Raw genomic sequence first — 20,124 nt, 5'->3', positions numbered from 1 at the left:
AAAATTATATTTAAATAAGACAATTTTAGACAATATTAAGCAAATAAAAATACATACCAATATAAATTATATAACGGCTACTTACATAATAAATGAAATATAATAAATAGAGCTAATTCTAAACGGGCGAGATCTTGATGTCGAGATGGTCGGTTTATATTTCTGAAAACAAAATCATCAAATCAAAAATACTAATTAAAAATATATATCAAATATAACAGGATTGGTAATTATCATGACAGATAATTCTAATGTCAGGTACTAATAAAATATGATGGTACCAACAGTTAATATTACTGACAACTAATAATACGAGTATTTAATTGTGCTGATGGATCATAGTACCAATATATAATATTACTGGTAAATAATTTTGCAGGCAAGTAATAGTACTGACAATAGATCGTATTAATAATATCAACAACAAACAATGACAATGATAGTTAATAACGGAAGGACCAGGATAATTAATAACACTCTTAGAAAGTAATAGTGGATTATACTAGCAGAATAGCCATAATGGTTAACAATAATCTTAGTTCATAATAGTCAATAATAATGAGGGACAATCATAATAGACAACAATAATAGCGATAATTCAAAGCAATGACAAACAATCTGGGATAAAATATGCATATGGTACGAAGGGGAAGGTAATACGTGACGTATCAGCTTCTACTCTGATACTAATAATAATAAACATGTAATGAGATTAAGAGAACTAGAGCTACTAAGGTAAAGCCAAAAATACAGATAAACAATACTCCTTCTGTTGTGCACTTACTTGCCCTAATGATGAAATCTCCGACTATGATGAACATGCAATAGCGCAGGGATAAGCGCTAGATATGCTACCACTAAGAGCCGCCAGAAATTACTTGCGGTGGTGCTTATGTCCGCTTACTATTAACAATAATCTATAACTATAACTGTTACATTAGTTGCTAATATGTACTGTGAAATGTAAAATGAAATGTGTTTCTTTATCTTTAATTTACAGTAATTTAAGTATTACGGGAAAGTTTCGAATAAATCAAAAAATAGACGAAAATTAAATAAATAACTATAAATAGATAAATAGACAAATAAATAAATGGCACAAAACACAATAAAATCAACAGAATGCAAAAAAGTCGTGTCTTCACAAATGAACTCTACCGTCCCTTGAACATGTTAAGATATCACATCTGGCAATAACGGTCCCCGAAAAAGTGTCATCAATGTTGACATTCGTTGTTTCTGTTTCTATTTCTGGGTATCCACAAAGGTGACAAATTCCACAATTAAAAAGAATCGGCAATCCCGCATCCATTTCAGATTATCGTTCAAACCTGTTTACACATAAATGGCTCAGAAATAAGGGACTAAAAATAAAGGTCTAAAATATGAAAATATCATATGGAATCGTAAGTACTTATGGTAGTTCGCATTTCCTTGAATGGTATATGTCTTTGCGTTTTAGTTTAGAAAATATCAAGAAAAAATAAACAAATAAAACTCACATTTACAATATTTTCTTCTACATACATCCTGAATTATAAATAACTAACAAGCTCTTCGTATTTGCTCAACTTGGTTCTGCGTAATGTCATCTTATTGATAACTATGGAAACAGATACTATCTAATTACAAAGTCTCCGACAAAAAATTGAAACAACTCTTTACTGTATCGTTACAAATAAAATAGTAAAAAAAAATTAAAACACTAAGTAGCGTACATACATTATACATTAACAATAGCTGAAAAGCTTAACGTTTATCGTCATGTATCACACGCAAAAATAAAATTTGCATCCATTCAATATTGCGGGCATGCTAATAATTAAGATCAATTTAATATAAATATATCCATGTGATGTAACATTTACCTGCAATCATGATTGATCATCAAAATATTGTCGTACTTTTCCGCGAAATGGTTATTTTTCTGTAAGTAAATAAAGAGTATCGTGTTATTAATGGAATTTCTATGTAAATTAATATAGGACTAATTTGATCTGTTTGTTAATGAATTAACGTGATTACTTTTCATTGTAACGTTTTTGATTAATTATTATCATTAAATGGGGAGTTTTAACCTATTTATATCAAGTGATCTAAATAATAGATACAACCGGTATAACAAATATTAGATTAAATATACAATCTGTGTGATAAAGGCGTGACTGGCGTGTTTTACGCGGAAACAATTAGGTAATAGATTTGAAAAGAATTGCGTTGTAGTGCCTGAGAAATATCATTTCCATAGTTAATATTAATGTACATCTTAACATCACAATATTATAAAACTTTTCGAATTTTCTTCAAAGTTAAAAAGAGAGAATTGATATTAATTGTTACTAGTGATCGAAATTCGACCACATTGTATTAAATTAATCATGTTTCTTTCATAATAGAGTAAAAGGACTAATTTAAAAATGATATTTTACTAAAACTTGTTTTCACAATATTTTCAATATAAGGTCAGAACAGCATTTTATATATAATATTAATTAAAATAATAAATGTCTGTACATAAAAATCATATTAAAATACATTTTTTGAATTAAATTTAATTAAATCAAATTTCCATTAACGTTCAATAATTAACAAAGTATTAATAAGTGTAAATTACTACGCCTAATATTATAAAACTGAACATTATAAAAGATTATTTTATAAGTAAGATTATTTTCAGAACTGTAACATCTTCAAAGTATAAAATATAAGTATATATGATATTTCTTTATTTTATATTATAAATACAAGTATGGTATAATAAATGAATTAGTATAGGTTTGGATACCTTTATGGAGTTTGAGAAATTGTTCAAAATTGGTTCAAAGCATATAATATCATTTTAAGTTTGTTGAAGAATCAAAAAAAAACAAATTGAAAACTTGGGAGCACATAGCGATGAAATTAGGCAGAAAATAATTTTATATTTCTAAACTCTAATATCTGAATATTGCTAAAACGTTCTTCAAATTTCTTTTTTATTACATTCAGTGTCTACTAAATATCAATTCAAGCATCTAAAATATTCACTTTTCACACAATTTTTGGGGTTGTGTTTTTTAAACTTCTCAATTTGGAATATCTTCAAAACTTGTTCGAAACCACTTACAAACTATTGGAATTGTAACATTTCCATAAGCTTTAAGCTATTTTAAAAAATAATTTAACAACTGTATCTGATTTAATTTTTCCATTAAAAATAAATTGACTCATCAACGCTAAATGGTTCATAAACAAAGAATGAATTCACTGAAAGAAATTAAAAGTCTTAAAACTGGCTCTAATTTTGAGTTCTACTTTTAACGAATAGATGGATGGTTTCTAGAACCTAGTACTTGTTATAATGATCTAATTAGATTTTTTCTAAAAGTTTCTATGCGTGCAAATTTAAGTGTGACTCTAAGTACTCCATTTGTGCTAAATGTAGTGTTTGGAACGGAGGAGCTATCAGAAGAAAATACCTTGATAAAAAAATAAGCCTCTTTTGTTCGGTAAATATATAAACTTTTTCTCACAAATGTTTACATCCAGCTACCCCAAAATATTATAATAATAATCTACATTTATTTTCAAGAAGAAGCTATTTGCAGCTTCTTGATTTGATCTGGCTTATAAATCACAAAATAACCGAACGTATTTTTATGTTTTATAAATACATAACTGCCACCATTTCGATGTCTTCTTTTCTAAATATTCTTCTTAACTTCTGAAATATGCCGTTTAAATTAAATATTTATTTCAATCGCTTCAAAAGCTATATATTATTTTGTTGATATATTCGTATAAAGGCAGATACTAATACATTTTTAATTTTTATATAAAAAAGTTTCACTTTAAACCCGGAAATCATCTTATTTTGAAAAGAAGACATTTTTATTAATAATTCAAATCATAATTTACAATTTGATTTTAGAAAAAGTGACGCATTTTTCTATCAATAAAAAACTCTAACGAAATATAAATTATAAAACCAAGAATACTGCTAGGATGTTTACCTAAATGTCGTTTTTTGTAGTTTTTAAAAGAGTTTGATAGAGTTGAATTACAAACTGAATAAGATTACTTTAAACGCACTTCTAACTCGTCGAGGCCTTTTCTATATAATGTCACTTATTGTGAACGTGTCTTTGTTTTTAATCACTTATCACTCTTGAATCTGAATGATAATTTTTCATTTTATATGGGTGCCATACTGGCTACCCCTATCGGTTATTTTAAAGGTACGTAACCTATTCTTTATTATTTATTCATGGATGCCAAATCTCCATGACATGAGTCATAAGATTGAACAGCTTAATCAAATACTAAAATGTTATTATCAAAATGAATGAATTTTATCCGAAAAATTACCTTTATCAAAGAAACGAATTTAGTGAGTAAATGTTAACAAGTTTAATTATTATGTACTGAATGAACCCAATATACATGAGACTCATCGGAAGCCAATGGATCCACAAAATATTACCGTCTGGTACTATACAATTATACCGCGAAGAAATACCACGACCGTATTAAAATACGTTTCCTTTTTCGTATTCTAAGCATGGCATTTTCAAAACTTAGAATTTATTACTTGTTACCTTTTGATATATGAAGGTGTCAACCATCTCAACAGTCGATAGTTGCAAAACACTTGAACTAGTCAATAATCAAAAAAATAGTTGAATGAAAATAGTAGAATGTGCGTTGCAATGTTTTTTTTAATATTAATTTTGACAGAGGAAAGGAGTGACATAATAATAATAATTATTATTATTTGATCCCTAAATATTTGTATTAATAATGATTTTATTTATCGTTAAATGAGAATATATATTATACATATTTTAAAATTATTATTCGAAATTAGCAGAAAGTACTAATTAGCAGGATCAAACATATAATCGATAATAAAGTACTCACTAAACTGTCGATAATTCCCAACGCTAGTAAAAATATTGTAAATTACAAGTTTTCTCTTGATTTAATTTGGTAAAACGATTATCTTTAAAAGACAATTAATTAACATTTGAAAGCAATAATACTTTAATAACACCTGTTTAATGCTGGTAATAAAATTATCAAGTTTTTGCTGCTGCGAAAATAAAATTGAAAGTGTATCTTCATGTTGAAAGAGCCTATTAATATTTAGAACTAAATTCAGCAATAATTGTCTCTTGCCCCATGGGGATTGGTTCTACCAAGTACGATACATGAGCCCTAGTCCCCTATTCCTGTTCGGACTCTGCAGTGGCGCTTATTATTCGCCACCCGACCTACTCTCGTGGACACACCATGATTTGATGGCATAATAATAGGACGCCATATGATAATGATCACTACTTTGTTGCTGACTTATCTTTCTTTACAACTCTCAACATAACTTAAGCAGAACACACGAAAGGAACTCTTCGTTGGAGCAATCATTGGGTCGCGGGTAAAACCAATGAAACGTTTCCTTGACGGGATTTTGCTCAATAGACATCACGTTGTTTTTAGCATTCTCCAATATCACAAACCACCAAGGGGATACAGGAGGTGCTAACTAAAGGTACTAAAGAGAGGGTAAGAGATTGAAGGAAAGATTATATAAAAAAACAATTGAAATATTAAAATTCAAACAACAAATATTCTTACTTAAGAGGTACAATAAATGCAATAACCTAAACTAATACCTCATATCAAAATACTTCTCTAAAACTTAAAATATTCAGTTTTAATCAAAATATCCCAATACGACTTCCTAAGAATCACACGTTTAGATCGATATAGATAGACCATAAACTAACAGTATATATCAAATATCATTTCGGTCTCTTATCCGCTAACCATAAAATATCGTAGCAAAAAAATATCTTCGCGCTAAAATATTCTAATTAAATAATGTAATATATATATATATATATATATATATATATATATATATATATATATATATATATATGTATATATATATAATAAATATAACAATAATGCAATAAAATACTCTCATGAAAATATCCTGACATGAAATCTCTACTGAATAACTAGAAGGAACTTCCCTGCAATGGAAGGAACAATTCTTTAACTCCCTTTAACCAAATTTTGCAAGATACAGGACACGGTGGAAAAAGTTATCTCTGCAAATTTGTGTCTCAAGTTGTCTCTACTACTTTTGAAAAAATCATGGTGATAAATATGTTCAAGCAGATACTCTCACATATAGGACTCCTCAATGAATAAGCTCAAGCATGGCTCGCAATTACAATTTCTTTGTCCGGTTTCAGTGAAGCCCTATTCTTTAAACAATTGCAGTGGTATTGCGACATAAAGGAAGCTGTCGAAGTAATGAAGAACTTAAAACCCTGTGGAGTTGACGGATTACGGAGAATCACCCAAACAAGATACGGTAACAACACACCAACTAACTGCATCATGTTTAACTTCAAAAGGAAAACGCTACCTGAGAGCGTAAAATTTACATACTTCTCGCTTCTGGTATGCCCATATATTCCTCCTCAATTACGTTGATAGAAGAGTCAGAAATTCGCCTAAACTTCCTCCAGAGAACGCGTGCGTTCACCCATCTCGGTATTTGAACAGAACACACAGAACTAAGATTCTTTCCTGAAGATCTCCCTCTCCGTCCTCCATTCCTCACTTATCCTCACCTCTCAATCAACTTGTAGAATTCATAAGATGAACTGGAAAACAGTGATATTCTAGCTTCCAAGTCCCTAATAATCCTACAATTTGATTTCTTTTATTGGATGGTTATCCCTTGCACGTTGAGATACCTGGAAATGAAGAAGTAGATGCTGCAGGAGTCTGTGTCTACTCTTTATCGAGAACACATACACAGTCAGACTACATTGGCTGAGACTAGGGAATTGTTACTTCTCCCTTGACCTCAAAGGTTCCAGCAAGCTGTGAATTTTGTGCCTATTTCCCTGTCTTTGTCATTCGCCTTTTGAACATCTACCCTCGCATTTCCTCCATTATTTATTGAATAAGATGCAAACTGAATAATTACAGGAACTCCCTGGTTAGGGACAATACTACTAGGTTAATGGGATTTCGAAGAGAGATTGATTACGATCATAAATTTAACTTAAACGAATCATCCCCTTTATTCCTAATAATTGTTTGTAATTCTATCATTCCAGCATTTCAGCATCTTGTTGTTCCTTGCTCTTTAATCACTCATTTTATGCGTAGTTATACAATGTTTTGTTCATCATGTATTAACATACCATTAATTATTGATCAACTTATCACTGATTATGTAATGAGTAATAATTGTTTTATTATGATTTCATGTACCCTATAGAAGCTTTCATTGTAAACACACGTTGATTTTAAATTGAACTGCTCCAATTACGGTAATTAATTCTATTGGAATTACCACAATAAAATCATTTGTTTCGAAGTTACACAAACACAAATTCATAGGTTTGCAGTTAGTGTGTTAGCTAACGTTCGGTACTCTTATTGTTATTGTTCAAGTATTTTACAAATAAAAAGGTACGCATATTATCAAATCACTTTGTTGTTTTCAAAGCTTATAGAGTTTAGTTTAGATAGAATAATTAGATGATAATAGAATTATATAGATAAACATTCAGAAAGTTTTATCGTGCGTTTAGTGGATTTAGCAAGGGACCGTATATTATGAGCTCCCTATGATGACCATATAATTGATCTACCAATTATTTCTGAACCAGATTTTTCTGAATATATTAAATAAAATGATAAGCCTACTTCCTAGGTTTTGAAGATCTGCCCTTAGTACGAAACCTTGTCAAAATCTTAGGTCAGATTTAGAAAATGCCTAGCTTCCGAAGCAAATTATTCATCATAAATTATATGTAACATTCGTAAAGTCGTTGAAATAAGTAATCTGATATTCTATAGTCCGTAGCCGATGATTTGACTCCTTTATTTGGCTACTAACTATTAATGAGTATTTGTTACAACAAGTTGACAACTGACAATGATAAAGCAACTAATATTTCTGTTTTTAAGTTTGAAATATTTGAAGGTATGTTGTTTCAGACTTGCTCTCAGAAAAGAAATGCTCTTTGCATCATTTACAGTATTTTAAAAGAAATACCTGCCGGTTTGATTGGTACAGTGGTAAAGGTGACAAGATGGTCCTCCTACCGTTGCGATAGTCGTGGGTTCGAATCCTGCTGGGGCATGGTCGTATATTTTTGTTTGTGTTTGTCCTTGGGTAAGAGTGGACAAGGAAAATGATCTCAGACACACCAGTAACCAGAGTGGGAAAAACCGGATATCTTCTGGGATGATTTCTAAGTTGGTCACTCGTCAGTCGGTAGGCTTAATGCCGAGGACCGTGGTTCGGAGTCCACATTAAACTGTAGGTCCAGTCCAGATAAACTCTCGATGACAAAAGGAGACTTTAAAATATTTTTAAAAAGAATTACTTTACTAAAAATGGAGCTAAACAATAACATTTTTAAGCCATTAGTATTCAACCTGGATAACAATCCTGCCTGTATTCCCGGCTTAAAGTCAGATTTAATAAAGTTCGTCCACATCCTGCTATTATTTCAGTAAATATTAAAATCATATGACACTAATTGAACTACTATAATTTGTTACTTGAACATGGGCATGCATCATCAAGAATAAGTTGTGTACGTTATCTTCGAAACATAGATAATCAATTTTGTACATGATGTGAACGTTTTTGAATCATAATTAAAGAATCTATATGAAAATAGGTTTAAGTATATATAAAAAATATTGATTTTTATTGTTATTGGGTCTCAAGGTTATTGAAAATATGAGAATATTTTTGACAAGTAACTGATGCTGAATAAGAATTGGTATTGATATTAAGTTCCGAAATATAAATTGTAGCTCTTTTAGAATTCCATTGTAAATAAATCTCCATAGTCTACAATCTTGAAATATACAAGAATTATATGGTTATTATATAACTGATATTACATTTTTTTTAGAAACATGATGAACTGGAAAAATATAGCTTTTTACACTGTACAATTTGAAATAACAATCTTACTCTCCGTAGTAATATTCTTTGTAGCGCTATATGGAAATTTCGTGTGGAAAAGAAGGAATATGTTTATACAATCATGGAATATACCAGGACCATTCAACATACCTTTTGTTGGAGCTGCATACAATTTTATGGTTAGACCTGAATGTAAGTAAAATATTTTTGAAAATGTATGTTCCTTTTTTACCCATAGTATTCACTAGTCTATAGTCTTACCGTGATTGCGATTACACCCTACTACTAATTCATTTAAAGCCTATTTTTTGTTAAATTATTACTCGCTATGTATATGTTATTTCCCAAGTTCAGAAACATATATTTTATCCTCTTCAAAAGCATATGATTTAATTATAGCTAGTGCTGTTATTCTTATTATTAGAAAACATATTTTCGATCCATAACCCCTCACTATTTTAATTTTAATTTTTAAGCCAAATAATTATTGATCGATTATCTTAATGATACAGAATTTTTCAATAAAAGCGAGTCCTTGTTAAAAATGTGAAAAAGCTGTATATGAGATGGTAACGAAAATATTTTTAGCGATATTCGTCGTTTTATATACGATAATTATGCTCATTAACGTAGCCCCTTAAACAACAATGCATCTCGTTACTAAGGTCTTTTCGTAAAAAAATTGTTATTTGTGTTATAAAAATTGTGGGTGTTCTCAACTCGACTTAGTACGTCAGAGGCCGAAGTCCGGACGCGAAATTCATCAAAATAAAGTTTGCGAAAGACTGTTTTCTTGTGCACGGTCAATAAATGACAGTAAAATGGTTCTGGCGTGTGTGCTGACTGGCCAGAACTGTTCAAGAGCATTTATTCGAAAATAACTTGACATATTTCACAGCGTTGTTGTTTAAGAGAGTTCTGGTTAAGAAGTAATTCTTAGGTTAATTTTATATTTACAAAAGGTTGTTACGGTAATATAATTATTTAGTATTTAACAGAGAAAATTAGCAGCAGGCAATACGAAAATAAGTGTGTATAAGGTATGAACTATTATAAATCCGCATGGATGCCAGGGCCCTTTAACTGTCGTCTGAGGAATCGCCTGTAAATACTGTCTAGGATTTAGTTGAGTTTAGCCACAATCCACTTTAAAGTACCACCACTTTTGCGGCAAAAAGACTGCAACAACGTTTACATTTAAAAATACTTATTTTGATAACCTCTACTTTCAAATATCAATATTTTATCATTTATATTTTATCATTTTGACATATTATTCAATCACGCCACTTCTTATGATGGTTCGACAGTAAATAGTAAACAGTAGCTTAAACAGACGCCAACAAAGAAATATGGTCAAGCGGGCATCGTCTACATGGACCAATTAAAAATCCCTATCTCTATTATATTGTAGACTTTTTGCCTACATTTTTCTAAAATTTAATTACATTTCGTAAATATTGTTCTTATTCAGTGTTAATCGCTAATGTTTGCATAACTTTATTTTAAGATATTTAAGCTAGCAAAAACTGTCGAAGACGATTGAGGATCTCTACATTTGTTATACCAGATTGTGTTTTATGCTTAAGCAGTACTATCAGTTGTCATACTTCAGTAAAAACATAATTAAAGTGACTTAACTTTTAGGGTAAAATAAATTTGTCATATTTAACCAGCTCAAACTGCAAAACAAAGTTTTTTATGCAAAATGTGGTTTTTTATTTTCATTTCCGGAAATATCCATTTTATTTCAACGAGCTTATTGAGTAACCTAATATATTGATCACACTGTTCTCCACTCCCTGAAAAAATTCTTATTATGTAATTAGTTACTATCTTTCATATTTTTTAAATATAAATCTCTAACGGTTATATACTCTATTACTCAAGGAAAAAAATGACATCTTAGTAAATATTAACTACACAAATTTCATAAAAAGTTAACTTAAATTGGTGTTAATGCAAATTAGCTGATTAGATCTCCATTTTTTTATCGTGGAATGGAAAGTGAAAATAATTGTCACTTTTGCTGCATCCAAAACAATGATACACAAGTCCCTAGTCGTCTATACTTCAATGTCTTTATAAATAAAGAAAGCAACACTGCAAATATACATCTCCAGGACTCTTGGTACAACTGCAGCATAGGAATATAGATGCGTTTTTTATTTTTATCCAAGATACAGATGAGAACGGCCTTCGAAGTTAATTGTTATCAATATATATTATTATTATATATATTATTATTATCAATATATTTCAATAAAAACTAAATCATATGCCTGTTATAAATGATATTAAATAAACTATAAAATAAATGTTTCATTTCTTTCAGACATTTACAGTATATTCACAAAATTACAAGAAAAATATCCTGATGGAGGAAAATTTTGGTTTGGATCGAAACTAGTCTATTTTCTACATAAACCGGAACATATAGGGAAGATTCTTGGAAGTCACAAATTAGTAAAAAAGGATGAACTCTATAGGCCAATAATTGAATGTATAGGTGAAGGTCTTTTAATAGCACCAGGTAAAATTCGGAAAAACATTTTTTAGTTTATTATTAATAATAAGATTTTAGTCGAAAAATGGCGCAAACATCGCAAAATGATTATGCCATCATTCCATCAAAAAGTTTTGGATCAGTTTGTTGTAGTATTTGCTGAAAAATCGGACATTTTAAACAACATCTTGAATAAACATGTTGGGAAAGAAATAAATATGTATGATTTGCTTACAAAATGCACATTAGATACAGTATGTGGTAAGTTTTAAAAAATTAAAAAAGGACTACTGAATTAATAATCTACAGCATATCTCTTACTATTTATATAATTTCTCGTCGGTGTCTATGTAATTAAACTCATCCTAAATGGTTGGACCGATTTTGATGAAATTTGTTGAATGTGTTTACGAGGATTCGAAAATGGTTTATAGTCATAATTAAACCTGTAGATGACTTTATTTCAACTGACGTATATCTGTCAAAGTGACAGTTTCGATGCGATTTCTATATGTAGAATAAATGATATATTATATTATCTTGATATACTATTTGTAACATTATGAGTAAAATGTTCTGTCTTCGACTGATCAAGGTATTCATCCGCCCTAGCAAATATTTGTTGACTTAGCCCACTCGTGGGATATAGTGTGTCTTACATTATACAATGTGTTTTAATTAGCAGTAATATATTTTATAATAATTTTCCCCTAATTTTCCCCTAGGACTTTCACTATCCCGTTCATAAACACATCATTATGTCAATTTTATAAGAGATAACATTGTCGTTATCTTATTCGGTCCAAGTTCTGGGAACTTCTCTACTCTTACCCTAACTCCAAGCTCATATACATATGGATCGAAATCTCGCAGTTGGCTTGACAGTGCATTTGTGGTGGACAACCGGGAATTCCGTTTCAAGCACCCAATAGTTCAATATTGACTGCTGAAATCTTATCACGGTGACCATATCCTGTTCATTTTATAGTTCACCAGAAACAAAATACAGCGTCGTTGGGCCCAGGAGGCCAACCAAGACAAGATCCTTGAAATCAAAACTAATTTTTCTCCTCTCTTCACGTTCCGTTCCTTCGTCATCATGCCGTAGCTCTGAATCGACTGAGATTGGGTCATGGTCATTTCTCGCACGGTCACTTGATGATTTCGCGCCCGCCTGCTCACTGTGATTTTTGTTATCTTGCCCTTATTCAGTCTGATATATACCGGGTGATTGTACACGACTCGCCCATATTATGGCTGCAAAACTTTAGTAAGTCCTTAACAGAAAAAAACACAGACAGAATTCTCGGGTTTCTACGAGAAACCACTTCGATGTGGGTGACAGTATGTGTTGTCTGAATAGTCTCCAGTCTGTTGTGGTTGTGTTTGTTGACTTGTATTTATAATAAGTTGTATATACACTATTTATTATTTAATAAGGGAGAACTGTTTGTGTTGTTAATCTTATTTTATTACTCTATTATAGTCGCGAAATAACGACATCCGTCAAGAAATATAGTGGTCGACATACATATAATGAAGAAATAGTCTGTAGCTATCCTTTAAGTAGAACTAAGGAAGAAAAATTGATGGATTGTGTATATTTAAGAGACATGGTTGCAAACACACGTGTAAATGAAAGTCGAGAGTATCACAACAAACGTATTCAGCAAAACATCATCGGCAATCGAAAAAAATGTAAACATAGTCATGCATTTAAGTACAAAAGTAAATCAGGCAGTCTTTGCTGCACATCAGTAAACGTTTTACCTTTATTGTTAAATATGCTATCAGAATCATTGAAAACACTGTTAGTTGGACCCACAATTCTATGGAAATTGTTTTGTCCAAAATCCGTAAATTCGGTTCTTGGTTCAAAATGACATAACTTAGAGCAGCAAATACATATCGTTCATTCGAATGAGGATGTCGTCATAACTTTGAATTAACATCAGAACTCAGGGCCCAATGTATGATCAAAATCGTTCTTTATTTTCAATACCCATAGCAATCATATCAATATTCAAATCCAGTGACAGGGAGATTATTAAATAAACTTTACTTTAATTTTTTTATGCAAGTAAGTTCTTTGCATCTTTTTTTTTATTGTTTATAATAGATGCAGAAATTAGAGAATATTCAGACTATTCATCACATTTGCGTCTAGTTCAAACTGGAATGAAATTAAAATTTTGTTGTTACCGAATCAAACATCAATATATATCACTGCACGTGCGTTCGAAATTAAAATCGTTGATAAACTTGATTACACATCACTCGGTATGAAAAATAACGTTTGAACTGGGCAACCCCTGTCCTATATGGTAGTATTTCTATAACACTTTAGCCGGCTTAGTAGCAGCAATAGTTAAGGTTACAAGACGGTCCTTCTGGGGGATAGGGAGGGCAATTATGGTGGATTCTATATTTGTGACTGTTCGTAATCAAGAGTGAAAATCCAGCAAGGAAAGGTATCCCAACTTCGAAAGTAGTCAGGCTGGGGTAAGACTGGGCGACTTCTGGAAGTTGATAACTCTATAAATTAATTGATTATACTATATTAAACAATAACTAAGAAATACACAGTTACTAAAAAGTCAATAAAATATATGAAATTAATATAGTTCTCTAGAACTAACTCGTACTGAAAAAAATCTATGCGTTTATGTCAAACTTTGAGGTATGATGAGTTAAGTATTTATATTATTAAACTTCTTATCAAAAAATAAACAACTATTTCCCTAAACTATAAACCATTAAAATTTGGAAAGATCCATATTTTTAAAATTACCCCTAATCTATGAAATACTGCCAGAAATATCGCAGTTCAGGGTATAAGGCCATTAAAAAAAACCTGATGTTGCTGAAGTATACCGAAATGTGTTAATTAATGTAATTTAATTACTACTATATAGTAATCTAACTACAATTGTAATCTGTACGATGAGACAACGACCACGTACATTTACTTAAACATGTCTTCGGAGATTGTTCGGAAAAAACAGCACATTTATGTCTAATTCTGAGATGTGATGAGTTCAATGTTTACATTATTACATTATCTATTTACACTAATACAGTTTACATTACCTTTTCCAATCAAAGGAACATGGTCATTGAAACAGAAAGTAATTTATAGGTTATATTCAAAACAATGGGTCTCAAAACGAGAAATTAATCCGACATGTGATAAATATTTTATTACTTTATAATTTCATTTCATATCAACTATTATTTTTCTGAATATACGATACAAATTAATTTCAACACCTAATACATCAAATACGATTTTTATTATAGAAACCGCAATGAGATTACAACTAAACATTCAAATAGAAAACAATAACTACAGTTACATATTTGACAAGTAAGGTATTCCATTATTATAGGTTCAATATAATATTAAAATATCTTAATATTTTAAGAATAATGTTGCTGACTTATCTGAGGATTTTTCAAATATGGAACCACATTTATTGGATATGGAATTTTTTGGGCTATGAGAAAAAATTACAATCGTATCTGAAAGTATTTAATAATTTATCGAATAAAGTAAGTTACTAATAAACAAGAGATCACTAATACAATTTGTATTAAAAACCAAGGTTATTCAAGAAAAGCTAGAAGAAAGACAAAACAATGTTGAGAATAAAAATGAGGTAATACTCAATGGAGGTATTTACATTTCGAATATAACACAATATGATTTAATATTTAACAAAATATTTAGGAACTAAGAAGCGTATGGCATTTTTGGACTATATAATGGAAAATGAAAGCTTTACAGCCACCGAACTTAGAGATGAAGTCAATATGTTTCTTTTTGCAGTATGTATATAATGATGGAATGATGGAATAATTATATCTGCATTTCGTCCAAATTTCAAAATGTTATCATTCAGTCAATTTGCTAAGATTTATAATTACAGAAGATTACATTTCTTGTATAAAATGCATACTCCTCTGTATGACCTCCTCCTACTCTCCTTATTATTCTACAAACTGAAATATTCTTTCGGCAATTTAATAAATGATTTTGGTTTAGGGAACCGATACCACATCTTCTACGCTGTCTTTTGTATTCGCTATGCTAGGAATGTTTCAAGATGTTCAGGTAACATAAATAAAACAATTTTAGTATTTTTAAAAGCAAATAAAACTAGTCGCTTAATTTTCTAGATTAGTTACATAGTAATTACATATAAACATATCCCTTGCAGGACAAAGTTTTAAAAGAAGTATTAGATGTTATTGGACCTGACAGATATGCAGAACCTCAAGATCTTCCAAATCTACAATATACAGAGAGGGTAATAAAGGAAACATTGAGGTTATTTCCTGTGGGAGCTTTTTTTGTTAGATCAGTAACGGAAGATACGGATGTTGGTAATTAATATTTCACAATATGTATGATACCATTATTTTTGTTGTTATATAATGGTTGGGGAAAACTAATGTTTTTCATGTTTGATTTCAATATTTTTAATTCATCATATAAATTTTAAACACTAATGAATGATCCCATTTTGGTCGGTGATATTTTTCTATAAAAAGTAAATTTTTGATACAACGAAAGTAACAAATAGCCGTGTGCCTCTTTTGAAGCTATCTTTACAAAATAAACAGAGTTTTTCAATGCAGAATATGCAACCCTTTGTGGAGATTCTCTAGGTTTGAGCCAGTGACCATAATCTTTCGTACAAAAAAAGCTATAAGTCTCCTATTAATTTTTGTTTATGAAGAAACAAAATAAGAAGAGCAAGCAGTGTTAAGACAATAAAATGTTATACTTAAAAGTGTATAAAGTTATAAGAGATTTTCGCAAACTGTCAGTTTATGGACCAATGTAGTAAATTCGATTGTGATTTTTATTAATATTTCGCCTGCTTTTGACTATTAACACCGACTCTTATAAAAAAATATTTAAATTCCTCAGGTACAGAACGACATCAACTTTGATACAATTCCATTAGCTGCAAATAAGCACGAAATTTTTTGTCAAATTAATTTAAGATCCGATACGATTTACGACTAGGAAATCTCGTCTTTTCATTTATTTTAAAAATTCTACCAATAAACGTAACCAATTTAGACCGACGGGCACTCATCGTGATAAACACCACAGCACTTTCAGTAAGCATGTGCTATACGTTTTGCTTTTTATTTTAATTGCCATCTAGAATATCCGTTGCCAATGATCAGTAAAAGAAGTAAACGAATGACGATATCTTTATACCTAATATGTTCAATTACTTTCAAACGCTCTATAGTATTTCTTCATTGAATAAGTATTACCGGAGATATACAACTTTAAATCATTTATTAAGTAAAAAACCGATATTACTATCTACCCAATCTTAAATAGGTAAAAAATTTCCTCTTGTATTGTTTTATAAGACTGTATAAAATATATAGGGACTGTAATCGGCTTTGCACATATACGTAAACATCATTTTAAGGGATATTCAAAAGTACATAATACTGCAGTACATATAATGGAGTATATAAATATGAATAAAACAGTAATAGAAAACAAGAAATAGATAGGTAATGCAACTTTTCTATTTCTATAACTCTAAGATATCGTGGAAAACAATAAAGAAGAGAATACTGCCTTAATAGAGCAAAATACTGTAATTTCCAACAATGCCATCGTGCTTGTAAATATAATTTTATTCACAGCATGAACTGTTTGGAAGCAACATATATTTTAAAAAAGGAAATTTTGTTTCTTTGTAAAAGAAGTCGATGTTAAAAGAATTTTCTTCATTTCTAAGATTCCCTTAGTGGACTTGAGATAACATACATAATGTTTTGAAATTATCCAGATATGATAATATCTATACCAATATCGATAAGTGCTAATAAGTGATCTAAGCTGATAAGTTTCTCATATCGTCGTGATCATGAAATATTTAGAACGGTTATTTATTTTTCCAATTATTTTCGAAATCTTCGTTCGAATCATCCTTGGACATCTGTGACAATATTTTCTCCATTTTTTGTCACTATTCTAAACAAAACAACCAGAGTTTTCGGACCATTAATTCAGAATATTCAGATAACCATCTTTACGGAAACGAGGCATAATAGAGTCAATATAGTCAAATTTATAACTCGATGACTTTTCCACGCATAGCTTAACTAAACAACTAGCTAAACTAGTATGTGAAGCCGTAGCTTCAACCTCCATATAAGTTAATTGTTAGGGACTGGTTGAAATACTTCGAAGTCTTTATATTCACGCAATTTCGGTTGATATCTTATAGCGAACCCATTTAATTTATTCGCTAATCGTAGGTACTCTTATGTCTTTAAGTGGCTATGCACACACTAATATGTGTTGACAATGCTCCTAAGAACTTTGTGTTGATATATTAAAATTACAATATATTTTATACAAAGTATTATCCATCGACAGCCGCTATTTCTCCAAGCTTTCAGGCAATTTACGGATTCCATCTCAAAAGAACAATGTATGTTTTGAAGAAAAAGAGGCGCTGTTCAGACAGGTCACGATCCATATATCGGAACAAGTAGTAATCAAATGGAACTAGATCTGAAGAATACGTAGGGTGGGGTAACACACCCATTATTATGTTTCTCCCAGGATTATCGTAATAGATCAGCTTTTCATCACCTATAACAATACAGTGCATGCAATGCAACGCAGTTTCCTCGTAATCTCTTCGCTTCAATTCATACGACATAAAATATCCAAACTGTTGCATCATTCTGGTGTTCTTCAAGCTATTGGAAATAGTTTGTTGTTTAACTCCCTACAATTTTGCACATTCTTCTTGCGCTTTAAACACACAATCATTGAGTAATGCCTTCTAATACTCGTCTTCAAATTTTTCGGCTGTCCAGAACGACTTTTCCTCTTTGTCTTTAGTGTGAAAATCACCACTTTTAAAACGTCGAAACTAGTAATCAGATTTTAAAATCGATACAGCATAGTATCCATATTATTCACGCAGCATTCGACAACCTACAGCCGCATTTTTATTCAAATTGGAGTAAAAAAGTAAAACTTTTCGCAAATGCGATTTACTTGTTACAAATTCAGGCATTTTAAACACAATAAGAACATTTTCTCTTCAGACTTCCACGAAATGACACATAATGAAAAGTGAATCCAATTAGTGAGGCTTTAACGTGAAATTAGTTACAAATGTATTCAATGCGATTTAATATACAGTAACACAATCTGTTGTAAATCTTTTAAAATTAATTTATAAACCTGATATTTTGATTATATTGACATTGTATTAATTTTTGAAGCCCCATTATTGCACAGTATAGATGCACACTGGCTTCGAAATTTGTTTACACAAAGACAATTTGTTGTGCAGTTAGAGTTCGAATTGTCAAGGAAGCACCCACCACATTTTAGTGAGCTTCGTACAAAACTCTGCTCGTTCCTTCCTATTTTATTTTTACTTGAGCTTGGCAAGATTTAAACAAGAAGTCTAAAATAACAATTAATATTCCAAGCAGATATTTTTAATTTAATTCTATTCCATTGATTGAGACATCAATAATTATCAAGAGATGGAGTGAACATAATTCAGTATAGTGTCAGAAAATTCATGAAAATATGAAGAGAAACATTTTAAAGATCTATTAAAAATAACCCAATTTATTAACTTATATGCGTTTATTACAATCCAATGCCGATTGTAAAATGTAAAAATTTGATGCGTAAACGTATTTTATTTATATTTAATTACATTGGTAATTTTTATCTCTAATTTTGTTACAATTAAATATCCGTTATTTCTAAATTAATTAATTTTTGTAATGCTAATCAAAATTTAATTTTAGGTGACTTCGTAATACCAAAATTCTCCACTGTTTATTTTGGTGTCGTTTATATACACAGAAATGCTAAATACTGGCCTAATCCATTGAACTTTGATCCAGACCGATTTTTACCCGAAGAAGTAGCAAAAAGACATCCGTGCTGCTATATCCCATTTTCCTACGGACCTAGAAATTGTATAGGTCGGTTTGAAATTATTACTATTAATATGTTTTACTGTACATTTCAAGAAGCTTGTTCAAATTTCAAATATCTATCCTATGTCTTTATTTTTCAGGAAAGAATTATGCCATGATGAATATGAAAGTTCTTGTATCTACAGTTTTAAGAAAGTTCAAAATACATTGCGCATACAAACGAATAGAAGATATTAAATTGAAAACCAATATAGTGCTGAGATTCAGAGATGGTGCTAAAGTATCAGTTACACCACGTATTAAATAGAGCTAAAATATTCAATCAAATTTTAAATAAGGCGTATATGTAATAATAAATATAAATAAAACAAGAATAGTAACTGTAATTAAATAACACGTGTTATACAAGACAAATCATGTAATAAATATTTTTACATTAAAACTAATATAGCATTTTCTTGATAACTTTATTTAAATAGCTCTGATAAATTTTAGTAAATTTAATGATACTGATATTGATATAATACATAAGGAATCCAATTATAACCTAACCTAACTTAAAATATGATAGCTAAATTATTAACATAATTATCATATACAGCTCTGTAGTACCAACAACTCACTTCTATTTCCTCTCGAAACAAAATATTGAATAATATTATCGAAGCTTATTTCCATTTTCTCTTTTAAATTTAGTTAA

At 30.2% G+C, this 20,124-nt stretch overlaps 1 protein-coding gene across 2 annotated transcripts; it reads left to right on the top strand.

Annotated features, from left to right (window-relative positions):
• The first annotated feature begins 7,355 nt into the window (after positions 1-7,355).
• On the top strand, positions 7,356-19,870 carry LOC143193359 (cytochrome P450 4C1). Of its 2 annotated transcripts, none has more exons than XM_076399523.1 (12): positions 7,356-7,479; positions 8,943-9,148; positions 11,292-11,489; positions 11,541-11,723; positions 14,763-14,829; positions 14,888-15,014; positions 15,068-15,137; positions 15,193-15,290; positions 15,508-15,576; positions 15,683-15,848; positions 19,290-19,469; positions 19,565-19,870. In XM_076399523.1, exons 2-12 carry the CDS (start codon positions 8,947-8,949, stop codon positions 19,729-19,731), a joined length of 1,527 nt encoding a protein of 508 aa, XP_076255638.1. In that variant the 5' UTR covers positions 7,356-7,479; positions 8,943-8,946; the 3' UTR covers positions 19,732-19,870. The 2 variants fall into 2 exon arrangements, with proteins under 2 accessions (XP_076255638.1, XP_076255639.1); XM_076399524.1 differs by having other exon boundaries at positions 7,394-7,479; positions 9,029-9,148.
• Positions 19,871-20,124: the final 254 nt, after the last annotated feature.

This window comes from Rhynchophorus ferrugineus, unplaced genomic scaffold, assembly GCF_030347505.1.
Source record: "Rhynchophorus ferrugineus isolate W39M unplaced genomic scaffold, kcgeb_rfMv2 rfM3, whole genome shotgun sequence".
Taxonomy (NCBI): domain Eukaryota; kingdom Metazoa; phylum Arthropoda; class Insecta; order Coleoptera; family Curculionidae; genus Rhynchophorus; species Rhynchophorus ferrugineus.
The sequence above is the reverse complement of the archived record's forward strand: the minus strand, read 5'-3'. Positions and strand labels throughout refer to the sequence as shown.